This window comes from Bison bison, unplaced genomic scaffold, assembly GCF_000754665.1.
Source record: "Bison bison bison isolate TAMUID 2011002044 unplaced genomic scaffold, Bison_UMD1.0 scf7180017864452, whole genome shotgun sequence".
Lineage (NCBI taxonomy): Eukaryota > Metazoa > Chordata > Mammalia > Artiodactyla > Bovidae > Bison > Bison bison.
Genome location: NW_011495014.1, coordinates 2,841,467 through 2,869,426, shown reverse-complemented (window position 1 = coordinate 2,869,426; position 27,960 = coordinate 2,841,467). Strand labels below are relative to the sequence as shown.

Sequence of the window (27,960 nt, the reverse complement as noted above, 5' to 3'; positions counted from 1 at the left end):
ACTGAGTTTAAAAAAAAAAGATGCATATGACGCTTTATTATTTAAGGAGAATTAACCCCTGACCTTTACTCCCTGATCCCCTTCTTCTTCTTTTTTTTTTTTTCCTGATCCCCTTCTATCTAAGGCACTTGTATATCCATTTACCTCTGGATTCAATTATCTATTAACTTTCATGGGTTCTGTGGGTAACATCATACAGACACACTGCAGGTGTGAGACAGAAAGTACAATCTTGTCAGACCTCATTCTCACTCAAACTAATCAGCTTTGGTGAAAGGAACTGTGGTAGGAGATAACTGTTAGGAAACATACAATTTATGCTTTCTGTAAGATACTCAAAAATATATTCATGAATTAAGTAGACTTCTGGGACTGTGTATACATATCATCTGAAATGATACCTACAGAACAAGTTCTGAGGAATTAAACTTCATGGTCTATTAGCTAGATTGAGGGGAGCCATTAGAAAGCTCTGTGAAACACATCATTGGTTATAATAGGAGGATAGAGCTTAATATAATAAGATGAAGCTGAATAAATTTCTCTGCTTATACAAATCTTTAGAAATATATTGAGACAAATATTTTAATATGTGATAATTGACATTGTACCATGATTAATGTTATAAAAATAATACCAGTATAAAAATGTAATTGTATTATTATATAATAAATCATACTATAAAAAATGTAAGCATAAACTGTACAATAAAACTACAGTATATAAACATATAGTTCATGATGAAATCTAATGGTCAATACCATTAATTTATAGCTAGATTTATTTCTCTACAGCCGAATTTATTCTTTTTTATTTTATAGAAATTGAGAATTATGGAACTATCCCAAGTTCTCAATATTAGAGCTGCTAGAAAGCTTAGATCCAAGGGAAATTTATGAAAATACAACATAATAAAAACTCACACTGTTGCAACTTTCTGTATATTTGAGTGGTTTTGAAATAATTAAAATGAAAGCAACATTTCATTGCCAAAAGAGAACAATGCTCTTAGCCTTATTTCAACCTATTAGCAACTACAGAGGTATTCTTACTTGCATATTCTTCTTCATCGAGGGTGTTCAATATGTTTTCCATTGTTTCATTATTTGCAAGTGAACTCTGCACGCATTTATGCTTCAGGTTGCCCATAAAGAGCTGCAGCCCAATCAGAGCAAACACGCTCAGACAGAACACAGTCAGGATCATGACATCTGAGAGCTTTTTCACAGACTGGATCAGGGCCCCCACGATGGTCTTCAGGCCTGAATACAGCGAAGAAAAGGTGTTCAAAATGAAATAAAGTTTCTAAATGAAAAACAAAAGCAAAATACAAGCTTTCCTAGAAGTGCATGCACTTTATCAAATCAATGATCTTAAATAACCTAGTTCAAAAAAAGTCTACCAGCTCAAAAGGGGGATCTGCTGTTTTATATATTTCATTTCTGTATATTGCAGCAAATGACTAAAAACTTTAAAGTATTTCCAGAGAATAACCAGTCAAAATGAATAATTTGGTTGCTCAAATCATAGCCACACTCACTTGAAAAAATAACTTGTGTCAGTTCAGTAAATGTCTGTCAGACAAACCATCTCTTTATAATGACCAAAACAGAGGCTGAATTACAGGATACAGTGACAACTGTTTTCAGTAAAGAAATGGTTTGTTGAGGAAAGAAAAAAGCATTGTGTCATGCAATCCTCCCCATGCTAATATTTTTATATCTCTTTTCTTCACTCTAAGAAAAGGAGTAAAACAAATTGAAATTTTTATTCCTGGATAAGCAAAATGGAAAATAAACTGTTAAACAGGAGGAAAAATTTCAAGTTGAGATGTGAACCAAATGGCCATCTTCATCCTCTAAGACTCATGCAATTGATTAAACTCAAAGGCTGACTTTTCATAACAATTATGAAAGACATGAGATCAGATTTAATTAAAATTATGTTAAGATTAAGTTTTTATTGTTTTTTCCTTCAAAAGATCAAAGTCAGCCCTGGTGTTTAACCCCACTCTCACCTGGAATGACTGAAATTGTTTTCAAAGCTCGGAGAACTCTGAAGGTTCTCAACGCTGAGACATTGCCCAGGTCCACAAACTCTGTCACATATCTGAAATAGGGGAGTTTATACACAAACACGGTGACAACACACACCCACACACACACACACACACACAAAGAACAACTCCCAAATAGTTGGAGTTATGAGTGACCTAATGCTTCGCACCAGTTACTTCTTACCTGGGATTACAGAAATAGTTTTCAAAGCTCTCAACACTCTGAAAGTTCGAAGAGCTGAAACATTGCCTAGGTTTACAAATTCTGTTAAATACCTGCAGAATTAAATCAGAGTTATTCAGAATTTAGATAGAGTCTATGATACTTACCTGTGCCTTTAGTCAAGGTGTTTCCTATGCTTGGAACTTCTTATTTAAATTTATAGTTGTGCAAATCTTTTGCTTCTATCATTACTAATTTAATTTGATTTGAGTCATTTGATGTGAGCAAAATGCAAATATTAAAATGGCTTCATACACTTAAATGCCTAAATAAATGATGAAATGCTTCAATGACTAGACTTCAATATTATGGTAATATTGATAATGTTCTACAAAACACCATCAGCAAATCTTAACAACTGTATGCTAATTAAAAGAAACCAGCCACAAAAGGCCACATATTTTAAGATTCCACTCATGTGAAATGTCTACATTAGGCAAATCCAGATACAGAAGATAGATGAGTATTTTCCAGGGACTTGGGGGAAGAAGGGAAGGAAAGTGACTGCTCTCTGGGATAATGAAAATTTTCTGGAGTTAGAGGGTGGTGATTGTTGCATAACTTTATGAACATACTATAAAACACTGAATTTTATACTTTAAAAAAAGATAAAGTTTATGGCATGTAATTTATACTCAATAAAAAAGGAGACCCCTGAGAAGATGCAGCCTTCTTTGACACAGTGTTATCTTAGCAGGTGGTGGGTGGACCTACAGTAGTCATGGATGAAGGACAAAGAGGTGGGGCAGGTGTACAGAATTGGAGACCAGAAATCTCAAGACCCTTTCTATTGTCTAAATCCCTCCAATGAACACGTATTACTTTTACACTTCAAAATGACAGAGGGAAAATATTGCATTTAGGTTTGAGATGTTAAAACTAAAGAAATGTTCTGACAAATATAGTTAGGAAAAGAGCAGCAATATAAATAAGCTAAAATTATATCTTAATGTGATATTTTTCCCATGAAAATAAACTGTAGATGCTTATGTAATATACACACAATGCATTAATGTTAGGTTCAGTATGCAGTGACAGTTCTTATGAAAAGATTTGCTTCTATATTTTATTAGTTCTTGAATAATATACATTAATAGAAAGAGCACCATGCTAATAATAAATGCCCGAGTTTTCTCTGTTTCTTTTATCGGTTTCACCAGATATTAAATAAGAATTTGGGAAAAGTGTGACTCTAACTGCCTCCACATATGCTATCCTTCCACATGCTGAGCACAGAGGAAGATCCTCTATTATAACAATATCATATATACATGTTTGAGTGGGAAATGCTCTTTCTGAAAAATTATTACCATTTTTTGATGACTAGTTTCCATGCAGTATCTTTTAAATCAAACTATTATATGCAGGAAAAGTCTGATCCCAAAGTTCTTTCTCACTGGGACACTGTGCTCTCTGAGATTTTCATGAGTTTGGAGTTTCAAAAAATAAATACTTACGCAAAGACAATGACTATGAAATCAAGCCAGTTCCATGGGTCACGAAGAAAAGTGAATTCTCCTACACAGAATCCTCTTGCAAGGATTTTCACAAGTGACTCAAATGTATATATTCCAGTAAAAGTGTACCTAGGTAAAAGAGTCCATTGTGATATTAATCCATTGTGAAAAGAAGATGGTACCAGGTAAGCCTTTATAATTATTTTTCTCAGATCAACCAAAGGAAGACACTGATTAGAGTATGGCTGATGATTAAGGGGCCCATTCTATTAGAATAAATTACAATTAAGATCTTTCCAGAAAATCTTGAAATGTATATGTCAGAAACACTCCCAGAAAGTAGAGGTATTTTAAAGTAAAGGTATTTACTAAGAACACAGGTATGAGATCTGCCTAGAAAATTCCTGTATTGTTCCTATCTGAAATACATCCAAGGACAAGAGATACGTGACATGTCTAAGAACAGGCAGGGTATCTGGTAAGATCTTTTTTTCTAGAAAAGACTGTAACATGTATTATTCTTTTCTAATGTTAGCAGGTTAATAAAGGAGAAAAACTAATTGAAAGTACAGTAACTATAGAACATGGGAAGATAATCACCACAATTTTTATACATGCAGTAACTTCCTGGTATGAAAAAGGAAGGATAACAACCATAGTAAGACTATATTAAAATGTACTTATACCCACTTACTCTACATTCTTGGTCCAGTCTGGAGGATTACTCATGGTCATAAATATGCAGTTCGTCAGAATAGTGCACATGATAAGCATGCTGAATGCGGTAGCTTAGAGTCAAGGAATATGATCAAAGAACACATGGTAACTTTGAATATCTGATAACGACATTTGTTGAAATGCTGACAATTTTCCTTAGAAAATAATTCTAAAAGAGCCTATAGACTTAAAAAAAAAAAACAAAACCTCTCCGAACAAAAGAGTAATGGATAAAAGCAATTTATCCTAAAATACTAAAATTGCCATGATGATGATGATATAATGAACGCATGCATGCATGCTAAGTCACTTCCGTCATGTCCAACTCTTTGCAAACCTATGGACTGTAGCTCACCAGGCTCCTCTGTCCATGGGGTTCTCCAGGCAAGAATATTGGAGTGGATTGCCATGCCCTCCTCCAGGAGATCCTCCTGACCCAGGGATCAAACCTGCATCTCTTACGTCTCTTGCATTAGCTGGTGGGTTCTTTACCACTGGTACCACCTGGGAAGCCCCAAATTGCCAAACTCCCAATCTATGCAGAGATCTGCACCAAATTATACTGAGATTGATAGACCTGAGTCTTCTCAGGTAGGAAAGAAAACTCTATGTTTAAATAAAATAGCCAAAAACTACATTTTAAAGAACCACTGTAAGTAAGCATTTTAAAAAGGATATGCATGTACTAAAATCTTAATAGATATTCTTCTGAGAGGACTGAAAGGAGAGAGCATGTACAAAGCAGGTGTGGCATTGAAACGGAAGATTGCTTTCCCTTTGTTCAACACTATGAAAGTCTGCAGGAGCAAAAAGAAAACAGTATGAATTGAAATTCCAAAATTTCAATCTAGTACATTAATAGCTACAGTTTACCTCTGCATGTGGTAGAGTCATATTAAAGAAACACTGCCATCAGACTCAAGCAATATGGTTCCAAAGCCATTGATGGAGATATTCACGTCATGTTAGCCAATGAACTCCAAGTCCATTGTCCATTTCTTCAATAAAGTAAGAAGTGAGCCATTTATGGGTATGTATTATTTACAGCTTTCAAAATGCAGTGTTCTCTTTTTTATACCCCTTAACATTCAAATCAGTAACAATAACTTGTGGCCACTGGAATTATTTTAAGTACAACTTCCTTGTACCATTGCATTGCATTTTATGCAAACCCAATAGCAACCAGCTATCCCTGATTTTTATCATGTTGCTTTGAGAATTGTAATACTTCCTAGCTATTGTCAGGGTTAGTAGCAAATGTTCTAAAATATGAGTTTTCAAAATATTTTCATGAATTTAAGGAACATTAGAGTTGAAAAATCCTATTACTCAATTTGATTTTCCTATTTTACATATAATACTAATAACAGCTAAAATAAAAGAACACAAGTTAAAGAACTTGCTTGCTACTATTCATGGTAATTTTTTGAAATGTGAATAGAACCATTGAAAAAATATGTAACCACTGAATAATGAGTTACATTCTCCATGGCTTTGGTATTTAGTTGAAAAATTTAAAAGCCAAACAAATAAACAGCAATAACAACAAAACATTAAAACAACCTAAGGAATTGGCTTGGAAACCAGAAAGACTTAAGTTCAAAGCCTGCTCTTACTTATCTGTGGCTGGCAAGCAAATTCCTCGTGCTATCTATTAACAGAAGACACTTATTTTTGGTCTTTTTGATGTTGACTCTGAATTTTATATATGTTTATGAGTGGTAAACATATGTAATAAATATCTTCCAGCAAATTTTAGAGCTATAACTGGGTAATCTTGCTTTTGTATGTGGTAGTGTTCCTGAGAAAACAAACGAGAACTATCTTAGGTCAACTTTTTATACTCCTGGTCTCTTTTACTATACCAGTTATGTTAAAACATAATTGAACATAAAGTTCACTGTTATATTGAAAATTAGTTTCAAAATTAATACCTCATGTTTGAGTACAATTATTGCTTTCTTAAATCTCAATGCACTGTGCTTTTTAAAATTCATTCATCTAATATTTTCTACAATTGTCTCGTGAACATGAGTGTGTGCCAAGTCGCTTCACTTTTGTCAACTCTTTGCGGCCCTTTAGATTGTAGCCTGCCAGGTTTCTCTGTCCATGGGATTTTCCAAGCAAGAATACTCTAGTGGGTTGCCATGCCCTCCTCCAGGGGATCTTCCTGACCCAGGGATCAAACCAGTGTCTCTTAAGTCTCTTTTGCATTGATAGCAAGCTTTTTTTTAACCACTAGTGCCACCTGGGAGCAACTATGGCATAAGAGACACTGAAATGAATTTGAACATAAGTGAGGCATGAATTTTGCATTCAAGAGGTTTCAGAGAAAAGTGATTAAGAGCACAGTAACTAATACAGGGCTTCCTTGGTGGCTCAGAAAGTAAAGAATCAACATGGGAGACCTGGGTTTGATCCCTAGGTTGGGAAGATTCCCTGGAGGAGGGCATGGCAGCCCCTCCAGTATTCTTGCCTAGAGAACCTCCATGGACAGAGAAGCCTGGCAGGCTACAGTCCATGGGGTCATAAAGAGTCAGACACGACTGAGTGACTAAGCAGACAGCACAACTCTAATAGAAGGCATGACATGACAGGTATCATACAGAGAAATTCAAATGGCAGAGCATGAGAGTGAAGAGGGAGCAGGGTCTTATGTCTATTGGAATAATCAGGGAGGCTTCATGAAACAGAAGTCACCTGAGCTAACATGAAAATATTACTGCCTCAACTTGGCAAGATCAAGTTAACTTGTACTTGAAATTAAAAAAAAAAAAAAGACTTGGCTTACTATTTTTAAATTCAAATTCCCAATTTTCATTTACATTAAAAACTTCTTTAGGATTGTCTGGATTTATACATAGCCACTAGTTAATTACAGATGGGAGAACAGATATGAAATTTTGAGTAGCAGAATGAGTATCTCTAGAAAACTCTAAATTCCTGCTAGCAAATGCACAGATGTCAATGTCTGAATAAATTATTTTAATATGGCTCACTTATTTAATAATTTATTGAACATAAAATCGAGAATTATGAAATTACGAGTATAAGCTTTGGAGTTAGACAGATAGTATTCTAAACACTTGATCTACCATTTCACAACTTGAGAGCCAGCACTCAGTGTCTGTGAAGCTTTTAAGTTCTGGTACATTGTAACTTCTTGGTAAATGTTGGGAACATGTATGCATGCTAAGTCACTTCAGTCCTGTCTGACTCTGTGTTACCCTATAGACTGCAGCTCACCTGGCTCCTCTGTCCATGGGATTCTCCAGGCAAGAATATGGGAGTGGGTTGCCATGCCCTCCTCCAGGGAATCTTCCCACTCCAGGAATCAAACCCACATCTCTTATGTCTCCTGTATTGGCAGGTGAGTTCTTTACCACTAGGGCCACCTGGGAAGCCACTTAATACATTTATCATATATGAAAATGAAGCCCTAACCTCTACATACCTCTACATTAATTTATTAAATGTTCTTTTTTTTTTTTAACAAAGCATTGACCATTACACTCAAGCATAAGTTAAAATCTGAACCTAAGTCAAATCAGGAGTCATTAAGATTTTTAATCCAAGCAATGATTATAGTGTAGCAGAAATAAAGTTCTCATCTATTAGTGCGAATAACCTGAAACATTAAAGACTCAATCCACATGAAAGTCAACCTGAAGTTGCAAGGGGATGTCCAAACTATTTTAACCAAGAATGACTGAGGAGCTAGGACACAGCACCGAAAGTTGATCATTTAAAGCTCCAAACCAAAAAATAAAAATAAGAAGACTCAATAATCCCTTTGGGTATTTATTTATCTGTTAAGAAAGGGCCATGAAAAATAGATTACTTAGTCTGACTTAGCTCTACCTAAGTATTATATTCTGATGCAGACGTGCGTTGTGCTTTTAACATGGTTGGTGTCACATCTGAAAGGAGCTGGTGCCAAAGCGAGCGATTGGAGTCCCACCCAAATATTCTCTGTTACACTAGTCTATCCCAGAGTTAAATGATTCCATTTTTCATCCTCCAAATGCAAACATTTTCTTCTTACCTCCCAAGTCACTTTAAGCCAATATTAGTTTATGTCTCTGAACTGGGATTTACTCCAGAAAGATTTTTTCCTCCTTAAGGAGGCTGGTTAAATTACATCCAGGCCCTCTCTGGAAATGGGAAATGCAGGAGCCAGACATTTTTCAGGATGAAGTAATATCAATAAGTAAAATGAGAAAGCATTTTTAATTTTGCCTATTTCATTATTTATCCACTCATTGTCTCATTCATTTTTGTAAAGTTGTGAGCACAGTAGTTGCTATACAACAGAAACAAAACCAAACTAAGAGATGCCGGACAACATCTCAGGAGGGAGTCAAATCAACTTGAACTAAAAAATCTAGGACGGAATTTACGAGTGTTTATGTAACATTTTGTGAGTTAATTAATTTCCTTGAATCCTTTATTAATTTCTATCTCTCCCAGTTGTGGTGAATATGTTCCTAATTTGTACGAAAAATCCAGTGTCTATCACAGAGACCCTAAAAACATGTTAGCTTTCTTTTCTTCTGTGTCGGAGTACTGATGGGTGAATAAGAATGCTGGGTATTATCTCAAAGGCTTCTCAGGTATTCTGCTTGTTTGACATGCTGTCAGTTTGTTGACATGCTGATTTTAATATGAGGCAAAAAATTATGCATTGTTATTCATAGTAGATGTGTTTATACCATCAAAATTAAGGTAATCACATTTTCTATTTCACAAGACATTTTACTATTCCTTATTTTGTCTGCTAGTTATCTTATCAAGAAATGTGCCCTTTTATTTATATCTTAAATCAAAATAACTTTTAAACAGACTTTATCCTGCCTCTCTTGACCTCTTGACGGTAAGTCTGCAGGTGCTGTGCAGCAAAGCTTTATTGGGAGAAAGTTAGGGAACCTGCTGATTTTATCCTGTACTGTCTCTTCTTTGTCAAGTTATATCTGGTTGTATCTGCTACTGTCTCAAAAATGACAGTAACCTCCTTCTCATTTTGTTGGTAGAATTATCTTTACAGCAATTGTTTCAAACTCTCCCATTTCCTTGTTCCCAAGACTGACTCTCAAAGGACAGCTTCCACTCCTGTAGCATGGAAAATATTGACAGTATTTAACGTGCATTTCCTCAGATGTCCCTACATTTACTTCAACATATCTTAAATCATCGTATTTGCCCTACAAGGCTCACACAGTAAGGCTTCTCTCCACTTTTCTGAAGTTTTCTAATGCAAATTCAAGTCGACTTGTGGTTTATCCCTTGTCTGTTAACATCAGCAACTAACTACTTTACTCAACCTTCTGTATTTTCCTCTCTGGGAATAATTTTTCTCCACTTTTAAACATGCTATTTATACTCTATGTAAAAAAGGTTTTCAAGGGACTTCCCTGGTGGTCCAGTGCTTGAGAATATGCCTACCAATGCAAGGCGACATGCGTCTGATACCTGGTCTGGAAGATTCCACATGCCATGGGACAACTAAGCCTGTGTGCCACAACTACTGAAGCCCATGTTCTACAGCAAGAGAAGCCACTGCAATGAGAAGCCCACACACTACAGCTACAGACTAGCCCTTGCTCGCCACAACGAGAGAAAGCCTGCACACAGCAAGGAAGGCCTAGCACAGCCAAAAATAAATACTAAAAAAACTGTAACTGCAACGTTTCATTATTTAAAAAAAAAATGTTTTCAATTTTTCTGTTGCCTTAAGTGACCATCTTTCTGATGGAAATTTCTCAAACTTCCTCTTTTCACTTGCTGTCCAACACTATCTTGCTTTTTTAAAAAAATGAACAGAGTATGGTTAATTACAATGTTGTATTAGTTTCAGGCATACAGCAAAGGGAATCAGTTATACATATATCCTCTCTTTTTTTTTAAGATTCTTTTCCCATATAGGCCATTACAGAGTTTTGAGCAGAGTTGCTACTCTCTTGCTTTGATTTCCATCAACATAAACTGCTTGCAAAAAAGTTACCAACTCATCCTCCTTGTTCATTCCAATAGTCTTTATCCAGCCTCAGCTTCCTGAGTAATTTTATGAGATATTCTCTTTCCTTTTTTTCTTGAATAGTGGAAAATTTTCTTATTTATGTCTTACCTTTCTGACCATCTCAGATTCTCCATTCTCTCCAACCCCCTAAATGAGTGGCTCTCAAAACCCTATAATTAGTTAAGTGATTTTATATATTCCCACGGATTCAACTGACACCTCCATGAAAATGCATTCTGGACGTTTACCCAGGTCTTACTTCTCACATTGACAGTTATTTTGTTTCTATGAGGATGCACTTATGTCATGTCTAAAGGGCAGAACATGATACTGAACACTATTTTCAAAAAAAAAATCAAAATAGTATGCCAGTGACAGAATCAGTTTTGATGAAAAATTAGAAAAAGTACATATTCTGAAATATCCTACATATGCATTTTTAACTAAACATGTTTTCATGATGTAATTTTTCACTAAATTCCTCTTAATCTCAGTATCTGTTTGTACAAAAGAGGTAAAGAGAAACTACACCATTGCAGGCACAATAAACTCACTTTTTTGTCTGCATAGTAAGGGTCCAAGTCCTCCAGGGGCTCCGACACCATGCCCGGAGGAATGTCCCCATAGATGAAGGGCAGCTGCTTGCCGGCTTCCAAGTCACTGCTTGGCTTCGGCCCTTCATCGTCATCGTCTTTCTTTTCTTCTTTGGGTTCCTTTGCTTTTCCTTCAGCAATACGTTGTTCAATGAGGGCAAGAGACTGTTTTGTGAAGAAGACAAAGCTCTGAGGTCCCGGGGGAGGCAACATTGCCATCTTTTCATCCTGTATGTTTTATTTCCCCTTCAACTCCTTACATAAGAGGCCTAAGGAGAAATAAAGAAAGCTTTAACTGTTTGCCAGTCAAGAATGACACTTAACAAATAATAATAATAATTATAGTAATAATAAAAAACAGATTCTGGTTTCAATTGCAAGAAGTAATGTGTTCACATAATTACCATCATGTTGAATGGGCACTTACTAAGTGACTACCATGTACATGACTTACTTCCCATGCCCTCTAATGAACTTTACTTAAGAACTTGAACTTAGTACTTTGTGGATCTTAGTGACAACTTAATTAAAAATGCTTAATTCAGTTTTCTTTTCATCTGTGCTTACTCTTAGTGCAATTCAACTTCCCTTGTTTAAAAATCTCTGTGATAGGACTTCTGACAGCACCATGTCCCAGTTCTCCTCTTTCTGCATCACCTGATCCTATTCTGACATACTCACAGTCTCTGCTTCTCTCTCTTAAAGAAACTCATTTCTATAAAGTGAAGCGGTAGAAGATTGTTTTACTCTATTTTACACATTTAGATTTTCTTACAATAAATACATAGGCTTCCCTGGTAGCTCAGATGGTAAAGAATCTGCCTACAATGTAGGAGACTGGGTTTGATCCCTAGTTCAGGAAGATTCCCTGGAGAAGGGAATGGCAACCCACTCCACTATTCTTGCCTGAAGAATTTCATGGACAGAGGAGCCTGGCGGGCTACAGTCCATGGGGTTCCAAAGAGTCAGACACGACTGAGCGACTAACACACACACACACACAATAAATACATGCCATTTTACAAATCAGAAAACATTTTTACATTTTGAATTAAAAATGATTTAGGGAAATGTTTTAGAAGAACAAAGAAGATAAAAGGAATTTTGGAAATGTTTGGGGAAAGATTCAATTTTTTTTTTATAGTTAATGTATTTATTATCTTTAAAATCTGATGAAAAGGCAATGCTCCTTAGGTACTTCATTGAAAAATTCTCAGTTCTTGTCACTGAAACCTGTAAGTAGCTGAGCAGCTTCTGTCTGTATCTGTTTATCCTCCTCTGTGTGCACTGGGTAGTCCTTGGCCTTTGTTAGCCAGAAGGCAGCGAACTTTTTGTTGTGCAGCTTCAAATATGTCTTTCCTAGAAGGAGCAAGTTTTTGCTGTAGAAGTTTGGATCCACTTGCTCTGCCCTGTGAAAGTAGCCTAGGGCCTCCTCATAGGTGGAGCTAGGCGGAGTTGCAAACAGCACTTTAGCAATCCTTCTTTGATACCAAGGCATTTCAGCAACTGTGTAACACCAAATACCCATAAGGTGAATTGAAGTAGTGTCTTTAGGGTTCAGTTCAATTGCTTTCTCAAAATGCTCCTTGATAATGTAGGCATTTGCAGTTTTAGCCTTGATTCCTTCATAATCTCCAACATCACCAATACAGATTGCATACCACTTATGGGCCGCACGACTGGATTCGTTTTTCTCTAGTGCCCTTTTCGCATACTCTAGGGCTTCATATACCAAGAACTTTTTCTCCTCTTCCGAGGTCCCACTAAGCTGAGCTACATCACGTGATGCCCGTGCCAAATGCCACAGTAACTCTGCATCTTCACTTTCCTTGTACTGGGTTAGCAACTGGTAAAGTTTTTCTGTTTCTCCACTTTCATATAAGTAGTCTGCTTGTTCAAGGACTTCTTCAATTTTGAATACTTCCACACAGAGCCTTTGTTATTGCTGCTGCTGTGGTGCGCTCAGTCATGTCCGACTCTGAGACCCCAGGGACTGCAGCCCATCAGGCTCTGCTGTCCATGGGATTCTCCAGGCAAGCATACTGGAGTGGGTTGCCATTTCCTACTCCATCAATTTTTAAAGTTAAAAAAAAAACTATGATCAGATCAGATCAGTTGCTCAGTCGTGTCCGACTCTTTGTGACCCCATGATCACAGCACGCCAGGCCTCCCTGGCCATCACCAACTCCCGGAGTCACTCAGACTCACGTCCATTGAGTCAGTGATGCCATCCAGCCATCTCATCTTTTGTCGTCCCCTTCTCCTCCTGCCCCCAATCCTTCCCAGCATCAGAGTCTTTTCCAATGAGTCAACTCTTCGCATGAGGTGGCCAAAGTATTAGAGTTTCAGCTTTAGCATCATTCCTTCCAAAGAAATCCCAGGGCTGATCTCCTTCAGAATGGACTGGTTGGATCTCCTTGCAGTCCAAGGGACTCTCAAGAGTCTTCTCCAACACCACAGTTCAAAAGCATCAGTTCTTCGGTGCTCAGCCTTCTTCACAGTCCAACTCTCACATCCATACATGACCACAGGAAAAACCATAGCCTTGACTAGACGAACCTTTGTTGGCAAAGTAATGTCTCTGCTTTTGAATATGCTATCTAGGTTGGTCATAACTTTCCTTCCAAGGAGTAAGCATCTTTTAATTTCATGGCTGCAGTCACCATCTGCAGTGATTTTAGAGCCCAGAAAAATAAAGTCTTACACTGTTTCCACTGTTTCCCCATCTATTTCCCATGAAGTGGTGGGAAACTATGATAGGCACTCAAATTATGACTTCCTTAATTGACTTACATGTATATACAAAACAACACAAAAAGTGCAGGAAAGAAAAATTTAAAAATTATATATTATTATTTTGGAATGTTCTAAATAAAAGAGCATAAAAATCACAGTTCTTATTTTTAAAATGATAGGTGCATTATTTCATTGAGTCAAGGTAACTTTATAACGCCTCCACTGGGAAATAAAAATGAGTCCTTCTGCATCAGGATTGCCTGAGTGTTGGGATACACCAACTTCTAGTATGTCAACCCGCTGTGAAAAGCTTGAAAGACTGTGCATTAAGTGATCTTGATACACAAAGGGAGGATGAGCTAAGAGAAGCCATGGTCTGCTCTTTTATTTTCCATTGTGAAACGTAAAAATTAAGCAAATCACAATAGTGACAACACAGGTTATATAGATTCAGAAAAAGAAGTGAAAGGAAGCTGAAACTAATTATTCTTTCTTTTACAGATTTCTCCGCTTCCCATGTTAAAATCAACTCTAGTTATGTTTAGAGCAAAATGGATGACTCTTCCCCTTAGCCACTTGAGCACAGTATAAGAATAACAACCCTTAGTAAGTAGTAGTGTTAGTCGCTCAGTCGTGTCCAATTGTTTACAACACCACAGACTGTAGCCCACCTGTGTCCACTGTTCACGGAATTCTCCAGGCAAGAATACTGGAGTGGATTGCCATTCCCTTCTATAGGGATCTTCCTGACCTAGGGATCGAGCCTGGGTCTCCTGCATTGCAGGGAGATTCTTTATTCTCTGAGCCACCAAGGAAGCCCTTATCAGAAATCTATGCATTTTTTAAAGGTGGAAAGCCAGTTTAAAAACAACATAAAAACAATCATTTTGCAATGTAAATTTATGTAAAAACTTATAAAGCAAATTTAGCTTTTCTGAAAAATAACCTTTTTATGTTTTATCACACAGCTCAGTCAGTAAAGAATATGCCTGCAATGCATGAGACCCAGGCTCGATCCCTGGGTCAGGAAGATTCCCTGGCAGGCTACACTCCATTAGGTCACAAGAGTTGGACACAACTTAGCAACTAAACCACCACACACTTGAATCTGGGTTTTGCCATGGCAGTGTCTTATCACATTTCTTTTTAACTTTGCTAACTCATATTCATTTAAAATAATTTTACCAAATAGTTAATCTGGGCATGTTTCTATATCAGATATATAGAGCTGTGAGAGTAAGGAGAAAACACAGCTTCTGTGTTTATGAAACTTCTAAAAAGGAATACCAATTGAACCGAATCATACAGACAAACCTGGTTTGACCATAGTAAAGGACAATACAATTAGTTTAACTCACATTCTTTTTTTATATATTGAATGTAGAAACAAAGATAGAGAGATTAGGCATGGATCAGGAGAGAGGGTACCATATGTAAGAGGAAGTAGTGAATTCTCTGATTTAAGAACAAAATTTCAAACATTTCTGACAAATTCCAGGACTCTTTTAGTATCCTCTCCAAATATGCAGAAACTAAAACCCTCTTGTAAATAGTAGACATATAGCAATCATTCACGGGAAAGAACATGTTGAAAGCCATGCAATGGCATAATTAGAAATAAGAACATATCTCTACCTGGATTCAGAATTATAGAATTTTATAATTATAGAAAAGAACAAAGTCTATGCTGCTGGCCACAAGCAGCTAATAATATTGCTTTTGAACAGTTAATGACTACATGTTTGCTGGCTTTCCTGGGTTTTAAAGTATTTGACTAAGATTATTTACTTCATTGGACTTCTCAGGGGTGCTGGTGGTAAAGAACCCACCTGCCAATGCAGGAATTGTAAGAGATGTGGATTCAGTCCCTGAGTTGGGAATATACCCTGATGGGCTACAGTCCAAAGGATTGCAAAGAGCTGGACATGACTGAAACAACTTAGCATGCATGCATTCATTTACTCCATTGTTTCTATAAATTCAAACCAATAAGAAGAAACATTTATTATTTATTTATTTTGATGGAAACTAAAGCTGAGATGACTTTTTTTTTTAAGAAAGTAGTGAAAGATAAGGAATATCTCAATGTGCACATTCAAAAGCAGGCCAGGGTGACTCATGAGAGAATGAATCATGACTCATCATTTCACTACTCCGTAAGTACTCAAAAGAATTTAAAACACGTCCCCATAAAACTTGTACATGAATGTGCATAGCAGCATTATTCTTAATAGCCAAATAGTGGAAACAATCCAAATGTCTGTCAACTGACAAAATGCAGTGTGTCCACATAATGGAATATTACATGAAAATAAAAATTAGCAAAATATGGACTCATGTTACAACACAGATGAACCCTGAAAACCCCATGAATGTAGCCAGATCCAAATGGCAAAAGGCTGGATGGTTCCATCCATGTGAAATGTCCAGAATAGATACATCCTCAGAGACAAAAAGAACATTACTGTTGCCAGAGGCCAGCAGGCGGGGATAGTGAGAAATGACCATTAATGGTGATGGGGTTAATGGTTAATAGGAATGAAGCTTCTCAGAGAGATGAGAAAAAGTTCTAAAATTAGATAACGCAATGATTGTGCAACTCTGTAACTATGCTATAAATCACTGAATTTACACTTTAAAGGATGATTTTTATGATATGTAAGCTACACCTTCATAAAACTATTAAAAACAATTTCTAAGAAAACAGAATCATGAAATCCATGAAAACTGTCCTCCGTCAAGAAAAGAGGTTTAGAAAATGGAAACAAATGCACACGTTCAACACCAATCTCTGCATAAGTCTCTATGGTCTCAGTATAAACACAGAATATCTTTTGGTGTAAGACTAATTTAGGAGAAGCTATGATTTAGTTTTAGCACTTGCAGGCCAAGCCTGGTACAATTTATAAAACTGTGGTCACAAATCACTTGATTCCAGAAGTTAGTAGCCTTTTGGAAATGGTACTACCTCTCTCTGAGAAACAAGGTGGTGAGTGTAGTTGCTGTTTGGGCTTAGGAGATTCCTCAACGCTTCTAGAAATCATAGAGGTAAGGAGGGGTTACTTGTCCTGATTGACTTTAAGTGTACACATACTTGGTCTCCTGGGGGAAGAGATGGCTGAGGAGCTGGTATTTCTGTACATCTTATATTCAAATGGAGGTGTCACATGTTTCAAGAATTATTTGACAGAAATTCTGGTAAGTAGATGTCATGACCTCAGATATCCAATACTCTTCCAATATTGTTATTTTCTTTTTCCCTGTTTTTTCTTGTCCTCACTCTCTATTCATGCACATTCTCAACATACAGTTTAAAAGTCACTAAAGTATATGCCAACAGTGAGGGTGGTGGGTGATTCAAGTCAGTGGTACCACAATTTTAGATACTTTCCTCAAGCTAAATTGAAGGAAGATGTTAAGCCCTTGCTTAACATGAGGGTCTTGAAAAAAGTAAGTTAAAGAGCTTTGGGTCAGATTCCATAATCATCCTCTAGTTTGGTGGGTAGAGGGGAAATCACAGCCTCCTGTCTGGATGATGGGAAAAAATAATGTGTACAAATTTTTGAGGGTAATTTTGCAATATCTATCAATAAATATGTTGATTCATTTTTATTGCCAAATAATTTCCCTTCTAAGAAAGTAACCAAAAGCAATAATCTCAGATGTCTTTAAACATTTATGAAGATATAACTGCAATATTTTTATAATATTGAAAAAGTGTAATCAATCCAAAAGTCTAACTGTCAGGGTTTCATTAAATGAAAAATGAACATATAATAGGAAACTGAGTGGCGTCTAAGGAGTGCTTTAAAGACTATTTAATATATTTTACAAATCTTATATAAATAACAGAATATAGGGTACACAAACAAAAACATATACTTACTTTCATCTCAATTTTTTATTTTTTTAATTTTTTTAAATTTTATTTTATTTTTAAACTTTACATAATTGTATTAGTTTTTTTAAAATGTATTGAAAGTATGAAATTAAATGTACTGTATATTTAATGAATGCTATTCCTAGCTGAAGGATTAGGAGTTATTTACTAATTTATTTATATTTTTTCAAATTTTAACATTAAAAATGTCATACTTTTTAATCAAAAAAATGTACTTAAAACAGAAGCATTGAAATTTATTTGACCTCTGGTGGCTCAGCGGTACAGATTCCCCCTGCCAATGCAAGAGACATGGGTTCAATCCTTGGGTCAGGAAGAGCCTCTGGAGAAGGAAATGGCAACCCAAGTCTAGTACTCTTGCCTGGGAAATCCCAAGGACAGAGGAGCCTGGCAGGCTACAGTCCATAGGGTCACAAAAGAGTTGAACATGACTTAGTGACTAAACAGCAACAACACAGTTAATAAAATTAGCCAATATTTATTCTTTCCTTTTTAGTTTATAATTTGAAAATACCATATTTCCATGCATTAATATCTATGAAAGTATTCTGAACTCTCTTATTTTCTAGCTATTACCTATGTACGTATGCATCTACCATCTACCTATTTTTATCTTATACATCTTTCCAGTCAAAGCAATGTCTGCTTCCAGTTCATGACAATGGTCTTATTCCATGTGTTTATCACTCTTTGGCTTCTAAATCCCCACTACATTGAAAACAAAGATGCACAGAAGGGAACCAAGGGTTTTATGACATCACTGAAAACCAAAAAAAAGATACTAAAGAGTTTTCACAAAACTAGAGATGGCGATAGACAGTGATAGAGATCGGAGAAGGCAATGGCATCCCACTCCAGTACTCTTGCTTGGAAAACCCCATGGACAGAGGAGCCTGGTAGGCTGCAGTCCATGAGGTCGCTAAGAGTCGGACACGACTGAGCAACTTCACTTTCACTTTTCACTTTCATGCATTGGAGAAGGAAATGGCAACCCACTCCAGTGTTCTTGCCTGGAGAATCCCAGAGACGGGGGAGCCTGGTGGGCTGCCGTCCATAGGATTGCACGGAGTTGGACACGACTGAAGTGACTTAGCAGCAGCAGCAGCAGCGATAGAGATACAGACAGACTTCCCTGGTACCTCAGATAGTAAAGCATCTGCCTACAATGCGGGAGAACCAAGTTCAATCCCTGGGTCGGGAAGATCTCCTGGAGAAGGAAATGGCAACCCACTCCAGTATTCTTGCCTGGAAAATCCCATGGACAGAGGAGCCTGGCTGGCTACAGTCCATGGGGTTGCAGAATCAGACACTGAGGGACTTCAGTTTCACTTTCAAAGAGATAGCAGATGGGATTACCCTAGAGAGGAGATAAAAGGAGAAGGCAAGGCCTAAAACAATCATCTGAGAATGTTCAAGAAAGAAATACTTCTTTCTAGCACAGAAGTCATAGAGTTGGCACACGAGCAAGTATGTCAGAAACCAAGTTGACTAACCAAGGATTATCAGCTTAACAACTTGCAGGTCGCTATCCCACAATTCCCTCTATACTTCTGTATAAGGCAGCAGAATTCATCCTGAGGCTAAAACCAAAGAGTTAATCTCTGAATTAACTGAGATAAGACCTCTAGAATGTCCATATTCATTTTAGGTGAAAGCGGAGTAGAGTCTGGGGAAAGATGGATTCTTCTTCTTGCTCACCTATCCTAAAATGAAGCCAGTCTATCAACTCATCAGATACATATAGAGAACTTGAAATCATCCTGCCCTTTCAAGGGAGTACTTATTTGGAAAACAGGCCTACATAAAGGCAGAAGAAACCCTGACCAACAACATCACAACCTTTTATTTATAACTACTAATAGATAACTAAGGGTAAACTGGTAATCAAAACTACCAAACATGAAACTGAAGGACTAAGATGTACAGATCAAACTCTTAACTCCAGAAGAAAGGAAAAAGCAAACATAGGGGAATATTAAGAGTTTAAAATTAGCATTCCCAGAGAAATTTGAGAGGATAGAGAACAATATCAAGAATCCATAATATGAAATTAATGAGTCTTATTCCCTATCATTTTCTTAAATACTACTATTTCAAAATAGTAAGTACTTTCCCTATAGCTACCAAAAAATATTTATGTCAGAATGAAGGTATACTCCATTCTCAACGTAGGTATATAAAGGAATCATGCGTATAACTTAAAAAAATACAACTGTCAGGGTTTATCCAAGTAATGCTGAAATAAAATTTTTCAGGGAGGGTTTACTCTTATCTACTTTTAAAAAAATCATAAAATATTGATGTGACTTCTTTTAAGAACCATTTTTTTAAAGGAACAAATGCACCAAATCAAAACATCAGACTGGGGCTTCCCGGGTGGCGCAGTGGTAAAGAATCCACCTGCCAACACAGGAAACACTGGTTCAGTCCCTGGTCCAGGAAGATCCCACATGTTGCAGAGCAACTAAGCCTGTGCGCTACAACTACTGGGCCTGTGCTCCAGTGCCCAGGAGCCACAGCTACTGAGCCCCACTGCGGCAACTAGCGAAGCCCGTGCACCCCAGAGCCTGTGCTCTGCAACAAGAAGCCACCACAGTGAGAAGCTGGCACACCGCAACTGGAGAGTAGGCCCTGCTCATCACAACCAGAAAAAATCCACACAGCAACAGATATCCAGCACAGCCAAAATCACATAAACTGTTACAAAAAATCAGATGAACATTGTAAATTAATGACCAGGTTTCATTATTTAATAGAGAAAACAAATGCAATTAAAACCACACAAAATTTTTGTGTGGGTTATGCTTTATTTGAACAGTAGGTAGTAGGAAGTAAAATATGAAAATTTAAAGTCTCCATGTTAAAACTGAAAGGATAAACATAAATTCCATTCAATAAAAACAACACATTTTTGAACTCTGAATCTCTATCATGCTCAGTTAAAGAAAGAAGATTTTGGGATGAGGTGGGGAAAGGAGGAAATGAAAGAGGTTGAGCAAAAGAAGGAAGATAATAAACAAACCAAACACAAAAGGAGAGTGTAATAGGGGAAAAGGGGGAAAGACTAACAAAAATACCCTGAATCCCTTAGCTCCCTTCTAGCTACAAAGTCCAAGATAATAAAAGAGCAAAGCAAGTTCTTTGCCATATTAATTTTTATTTTTAATTCTCAACATTTTAAGCATCACTCATGCTGTATTCCCTATAGCTCAGTTGGTAAAGAATTTGCCAGCAATGCAGGAGATGTGGGTTCAATCCCTGGGTCAGGAAGAGCCCCTGGAGAAGGAAATGGCAACCCACTCCAGTATTCTTGCCTGGGAAATCCCATGGCCAGAGAAGCCTGGCAAGTTGCAGCCCAAGGGATCACAAAGAGTCAGACATGACTTGGCAATTCAACCACACGTTGTATCACTCATATCGCTTCATCACTATTAAGCCTGGAAATTTCAGTTTTGTATCCTTTATGCTCTCCATTTTCATTTGAGGTAAGCAATGCTCCTCCTGGGAGTGTCCCCCCACACTCACTCATCCTTCAAATCTGTGGTCTCTCACGCGAGCCCACATAATGTTTGCTAAGCAATAAGCATGGAGAGGAATAGCTAATACTGCTAAAAAAAAAAAATACCAAGAGTTACCTTTAGCCTTTCCAAGTATGTCTTTTTAAAAGCTGTTCTTCCATGGTGACTATAGTTAATAATACTGTATTACATATTTGAAAGTTGCTAAGAGAGTAGTTCTTAAAAATCTTCATCACAAGAAAAACAAATTAACTATGTATGACAGATGGTATCTAGACTTCCTGTGGCAATCATTTCACAATGTATACAAATATCAAATTATTATGCTGTATATCTGAAACTAATTACAATGTTATATGCCAATTATTCTTCAGTTTAAAAAAAGCTGATCTTCAACTTTCAGGAATAAATGACAACACTGCAAAAAAATAAAAAAGATATTAAAAGATGCATGTTTATCAGCTTAAGAATTAAAGTGCTAGTTGCTCAGTCATGTCTGACTCTTTGGGACTCCATGGAACTTTAGTCTGCCAGGCTCCTCTGTCCCTGGAATTCTCCAGGCAAGAATACTGGAGTGGGTAGTCACTCCCTTTTCCAGGGGATTTTCCCGACCCAGGGATCAAACCCAGGTCTCCTGCACTGCAGGCAGATTCTCTACCATCTGAGCCACCACGGAAGCCCTTAAAACTAAAGGTACGTGGTAATTTATGAATGCTATTTAGGAATGTGCACACTTTAAAAAAAATAATTTTTCACTTTATGTAAGTTTCTCCAGTTTCTTTTCAAATTTGAGTTTCTATAAGATATTGAAAGTATGGCATGTTGATGTATGGCAAAACCAATACAATCTTGTAAAGTAAAAAAAAAAATAATAAAATTAAAAAAAAAGAAAGTATGACTCAATTTCCAAAATGTAAAATATAAAATGGACAAAAGTTTTCATGAGGTATACTTGCACTCAATACAGGAAAATCTGAACTGTTTTCAGTAGCTCACAGATCATTTCATCATCTTGATCTTTCCTATCACAATCCACATTCTATGTTCTACAGCTATTAACTCCGTACATATGACTTAACTTCTCTGAGCCTCAGGTTCCTAGTTTGAAAATGGGGTTAATAATCACTGCCTCAAAGAGTGGTTAGGATTGGGATGATTAAGTGTATATAAAGAGCATAGGAGAGAGTTTTTCATATAGTAACCATAAATGGGGCCATTAATATTATTAACTTGTCTCATTCTTTCATTTAAATTTCTTGCTGGGGTCAATTTCATCATAAATTTGTAATTAAGATCTATTAATTATGATCAACTTGAGGATATTTCAGCTTATAGATATATATTAGCCTGTAATACTTTGGCCACCTGATACGAAGAACTGACTCATTAGAAAAGACCCTGATGCTGGGAAAGATTGAAGGTGGGAGGAGAAGGGGATGACAGAGGATGAGATGGTTGGATGGCATCACCAACTCGATGGACCTGAGTTTGAATAAGCTCCAGGAGTTGGTGATGGACAGGGAAGCCTGGTGTGCTGCAGTCTATGGGGTTGCAAAGAGTCAGACATGACTGAATTGAAATGATTAGCCTTTTAAACATGAAACATAGCTCAATATATGTGTATAACATAAGCAGAGATTTGATTTAGAGAAATGATTCAAGTGCAAGTTCAGGAGCTAAAAGTCCTAGAGTTTGAATCCTAGGTTTTCCAGTAACTAGGTACGTGATCTTGTATATCAAAGTTATGCAACCTCTCTGAGCCCAAAGATGGCAAAGCATTTATAAAAGAACCGGTTACTTCATAAACATAATGATAAACAGTACAAATACCCCTAGGAGGCATTTTGATTACTCAGAGATTTAGACTGCTACTGAGTTTCGTTTAAGTAAATCCCCATTATTTTGCTGAACTTTATATGAAGATTTGCAAGATATTTTTTTATTTAGACAAAGTTAGGTGGTTCAAGAACTATCATTAAGATTTTTTCTTTTTTTTTTTTTTAAACTTAAATTTGTATTTGTGAACAGACTCAAAAGGAAATGAATTCAACCACTTGGTTCACCTTCTAAGAAGCATTTAAGTATCATTAATAGAGTCTCTGAACAGAGAACAAGAATGATCCCTTCCTTCAAGCAAAGAAATATGACAGTCTCTAGAGAGTTTTAGGGACTATAGGTACTTTCTATGGCTCTGAACATACTGTTTCAAAAACTGGATTTTTGTCATCATATACTAGCTGCAGCCATCAGGAAGCTGTTTGGGGGGATTCCTTTAATCTTCAGAGCCCTATGAAGCCCTTGCCATAGAAGTAACCTCTGAGAGTAAGAAGGGCATGGGGTCCCATAGATATTTACAATCCAAATTGGGACTCTCATAGAAATCACTGAAGTAAACCCCAAACCAGTTCTTACTTAAGTGACTGAAAGGGGAAAATGTCTGTGCCCATTATCTTATGCTGACAAAGGTCTCAGCGGCCTGTTTCCTTAGTGCCACGGCAGGTGCCTAATGCTGACTCTAATAAACCCAACTGGTTTATTAATGACAGTATCTAGTCTATCGTGGTTCAGGTAGCATATGTATATATTTTTGTCCATATAATTTTCTAATGAGAGTCAGGCTTTTGTAATGATATCAGCATATTTTGTCTTACACATGTAATACAGATTTAAAAATACAATTATTCTCTTAAAATATTTCCTATGGAAATCCTTTAGCAGTTAGTTTCATTTGACAGTTTTCAATATTTCTTGTAGAAAGAAACCACCATTTGAACTTCCTGTTTCTTTCGTTGAGATTAGACAATTAAAGATATACTTACTCATTTCAAGGAGCAGGAGAATAATTATATGCTCAAAATTCTTTCATAATCTCAGATTCTGTTTTATATTTCCTCATTGGGTTCTTACCTATGGCTAATTTAAATTTATATAAAAGTAAAATAGGTTCAATAAACCATTTTGAAGATCTGTCAAAATCTGAATCAGCTTCAGTCAAATCTAAACTATTTAAGACAGTGGACAAATGTAAAAGGAAGTAAAATAGAATGTTGTATTGATACATATGGTTGTCAAGCAAAAAACTGCTTTGAAACTGCCACTTTCCCAGAAACAAATGGTGATATTTTCCCATAGGTAAGATTTTAGCCAGAGTACCAATTATTTTTAAAGCTTTCTGAAGGCACCATGGAATCCATACACAAGCACTTTAAAGAGCAATTTAAGACAAATCATTCCTCACATCAACAGTGATAACATGTTGATAACATGCTCACTTGATATATGATGATCATGGTACTTTACTTGTATAGTCTTCCTCCCCAAAACCTTGATCTAAATCATGAGAAAAACATCAGAAACTCTCAAGTCAGGGACATTTTACAAAATGCCTGACCAGTACTTCTTCAAATCATCAAAGTCATCAAAAACAAAGGAAGTCTGAAGAACTGCCATGGCTTGAAGATGCTTAAGGAGACATGATGGTTAAATGTAATATTGGTAATGTGGGAAAGATCTTGGATGAGAAAAAAGACAGTGGGGAAAAGCTAGGGAAATCTAAGTATAGTAATAGCATTCTTTAATAATAATAATGTATCATTATGGTTTCATTAATGCAACAAATATACCATAACAATGTAAATTGTCATTAATATAGTAAACTGAGTATGGTTTACATGGGAACTCTGTACTACCTGTAAAATTGTTCCGTAAATCTAAAGCAATTCCAAGATCAGTAGTTCATTTAAAACAAGAAGAAATCACAGGTGTAAAATTATGCTAATATTATGTAACATTACCAATGTCTCAGTAATTTGATTTTATCAAGTAAATACACTGCTATTATTTAGAATGTACCTGCAATAATAGATCTACAAAACTGAACTACTTTAATTAAAATGGGCTATACTTAATACATAAAAATAATGTTTTACACAGTAAAGATAGCATAGATTTAATAAATATGAGATCCATTAGAAATGCTGATCAATTTTTAAGTTATTATGCTTGGGAGGTAATTTTTATAAATGTGCCCTCTTGGGTAAGGAATAAGCTTACAATTTATAAACACAGAACTTGACTGGATTCACAGTGTCTGAGCCCTAATTATACTTGAGATCATTATGACTAAGTGGGCTAAAAAATTCATCTATAAGGGATTCATGTGTGTTTTCTTTTAGAATAGGTCTGGGTTGGGAAGGTCCACTGGAGAAGGAAATGGCAAACCCACTACCGTATTTTTGCCTGGAAAGCCCCATGAAGAGAGGAGCCTGGCAGACTACAGTCCATTGGGTAGCAAAGAGTCAGACATGACGGAAGCGACTTTGCACAAACCTGCAAGGGCAATTTCACTCACTCCGTAGTGTTAAGATGCCAAATATCTTCTAAGTTGTTAAATTAAAGCTTTATTATATATCTGCATGATGATACAGTTAAGTTACAAAAGGCTCTGTTCCAATTTCTGTATTACTTTAGGAACTGTAGGATAATACTGTGATGAAAGAAATCTGACTGCAAAATTCTCATTTTACTGACATCTAAACACCTGAGAGCTTCCCAGGTATCTCAGTGGTAAAGACCCTGCGTGCCACTGCAGGAGATGTGGGTTCAATTCCTCGGTCAGGAAGATCCCCTAGAGAAGGAAATGGCAACCCACTCCAGTATTCTTTCTGGAAAATCCCATGGACAGAGGAGCCTGGTGGCCTAAAGTCCATGGAGTCTCAAAAGAGTGAGACACGACTTAGCAACTAAATAACAACAAACACCTGATAACAACAAACAAGACAACAGACAACTCTGGCTAGCAGGGATACACTTGATTAACCATTTCTTACAACCAAAGTGCTCTTTTGCCAGCACAGTATTAAAAAAAAATTTGTTTGGCTGACTTGCATCTCAGTTGTGGCATGTGGGATCTCCGCTGCATCATGCAGAATCTTTTATTGCAGTGCAGATGCTCTAGTTATGGCAGGGGGGCTTACCTGCTCTGCAGTATGTGGCATCTTAGTTCTCCAACCAGGAATTGAACCAGTGTCCCCTGCACTGCAAGGTGGATCCTTAACCACTGGACACCTGGAAAGTCCCACCACCAAAACATTTTAAAATCCTCACCTATGTTCAATGACATCCCCTTTACAAATTTTCTATTCATAAAATCCAAAGTCTCTTGATAAAAGAGAAAGTCATCATCAGGGGAGACGAGAGAGGCAACCTTCTAGTATGACTGTTGTGATACAAGCTCTCTTTCATGAGAACTGAAAAAATTCGGATGAGTTTGGAAGTTCTGCTCTACCTCTTGCCTCCAAAGGAAACATGTGGATCCTTCCTACACCCAGCTTCAGCACAGGAGAGGAATACCTAGGTCAATTAGATCCTAACTGTCAACAACAAGGAAGACGAAGGTGAAACAATTTGAGATAAGAGGACTTGCACATTCGTCAACCACTAGCTCTCCTACTTAGATAAGAAAGGGAAAGCTGCTGGAGAACTAAATCTGGAGAATACAGAGGAAAAACAGTAACTGAACCAGGTGTGGGGCAAGTACTGGCTGCTTTCTGAATCATAATTAGAAGGCCTCTCCATAGTTGTTCATTTTACTCATACATGAATACCTGATAGGGGCTTCCTAGGTGGCGCTAGTGGTAAAGAATCTGCCAGATAACATCACTGGAGGAAGGCAATAGACAGATATGCCCTGGGTGTACAAATCTGGTTCCATCCTTGGCAGGATAACTGTGGCATTTACACAGCAAAGCAAAATATTTTGTCAAGATTAAATGCTGTATCACATCAGACACCAAGACATAAATCGAAAGACATAAATCTTAAGAGACGTATATGCCTATCTTCCTCTTGAGACATCATAGAAGTTACCAAAAAGAACCTGAGAGCCTTATAAAGGCACTCGCTTGTAATAAAATTTTCCTCTTTCAGGAAGCATGTGAGACTAATTGTCTTGATGACTGTCAAGGTATGCAATCTTGGTATTGTGTGCTTTGCTCAAAGATACATGTTATAGCTGCACTGCAGTACTAAAATAAACATAAGCAGAATTTAAAACTTAAATTCTTAAGGTTTAATCATTTTAACTGCTTCTTTTTACCATAATCTACTTTTAGTGCAGTATCGTTCATACTTGTGTTACCTTTTCATATTATATTATTTCATAGTTCACTTATCAAATTAGACAGTAGGCATAGTTGGGTTCTAAATCACTTGGGAATTCTCTGAACAACAGTATTACAACTACATAGACAGAAAAGCACCACAAATTATCTAGTACTTTGGGGTGGTGGTGGTTTAGTAACTAAGTCGTGTCCAATGCTTGCAACGCCATGGACGGTAGCCAGCCAGGCTCCTCTGTCCATGGGATTCTTCAGGCAAGAACACTGGAGTGGGTTGCTGTTTCCTTCTCCAGGGGATCTTCCTGACCCAGGGATCAAACCTGAGTCTCCTGCATTTCAGGCAGATTCTTTACTGACTGAGTTACAAGGGAACCCCTACTTTGGAGAGAAGGGGTTACCAATTGCTACCATAAGACAAATTCAAATATAAAATGATACTTTATTGAAAAGTCATACTACTTGAGGTAAAATGCCTTCCTTTGCTTCAAGCAAAGGAAGATATAAAAGGTATATCTATTCCAACTCACTGCACACACAGATCAGTCTTACATCAGTTCAATTCAGTTCAGTCGCTCAGTCACGTCCAACTCTTTGCAACCCCATGAATCGCAGCATGCCAGGCCT

The 27,960-nt window shown here is 36.9% G+C and overlaps 2 protein-coding genes across 2 annotated transcripts in view; both read right to left on the bottom strand.

Annotated features, from left to right (window-relative positions):
• The window catches only part of SCN9A (sodium channel, voltage-gated, type IX, alpha subunit), a 166,177-nt gene that overhangs the window by 82,472 nt on the left and 55,745 nt on the right, over positions 1–27,960 (bottom strand). The window contains exons 2-7 of the mRNA XM_010858941.1: positions 11,024–11,331; positions 5,132–5,250; positions 4,431–4,520; positions 3,737–3,865; positions 2,241–2,332; positions 1,053–1,262 (exon numbers count right to left, since the gene is read on the bottom strand). Of these exons, the coding sequence (XP_010857243.1) occupies positions 1,053–1,262; positions 2,241–2,332; positions 3,737–3,865; positions 4,431–4,520; positions 5,132–5,250; positions 11,024–11,281 (898 nt within the window). The 5' untranslated portion in view covers positions 11,282–11,331. The remainder of the gene's footprint in view (positions 1–1,052; positions 1,263–2,240; positions 2,333–3,736; positions 3,866–4,430; positions 4,521–5,131; positions 5,251–11,023; positions 11,332–27,960) is intronic.
• On the bottom strand, positions 12,193–16,842 carry LOC105002419 (regulator of microtubule dynamics protein 1-like). Its single transcript, XM_010859019.1, has 2 exons — positions 16,767–16,842; positions 12,193–12,982 (listed from the first exon to the last, which is right to left on the bottom strand). The coding sequence occupies exons 1-2, from the start codon at positions 16,840–16,842 to the stop codon at positions 12,276–12,278; spliced, it is 783 nt and encodes a 260-aa protein (XP_010857321.1). The 3' UTR covers positions 12,193–12,275.

Coding starts and splice junctions, on each gene's coding strand:
- LOC105002419 (XM_010859019.1), bottom strand. CDS start 16,842: ATGATTTCTAGAAGCGTTGAGGAATCTCCTAAGCCCAAACAGCAACTA. Junction 12,983..16,766: donor ACCTTGTTTCTCAGAGAGAG/GTAGTACCATTT, acceptor TCTGTGTGGAAG/TATTCAAAATTGAAGAAGTC.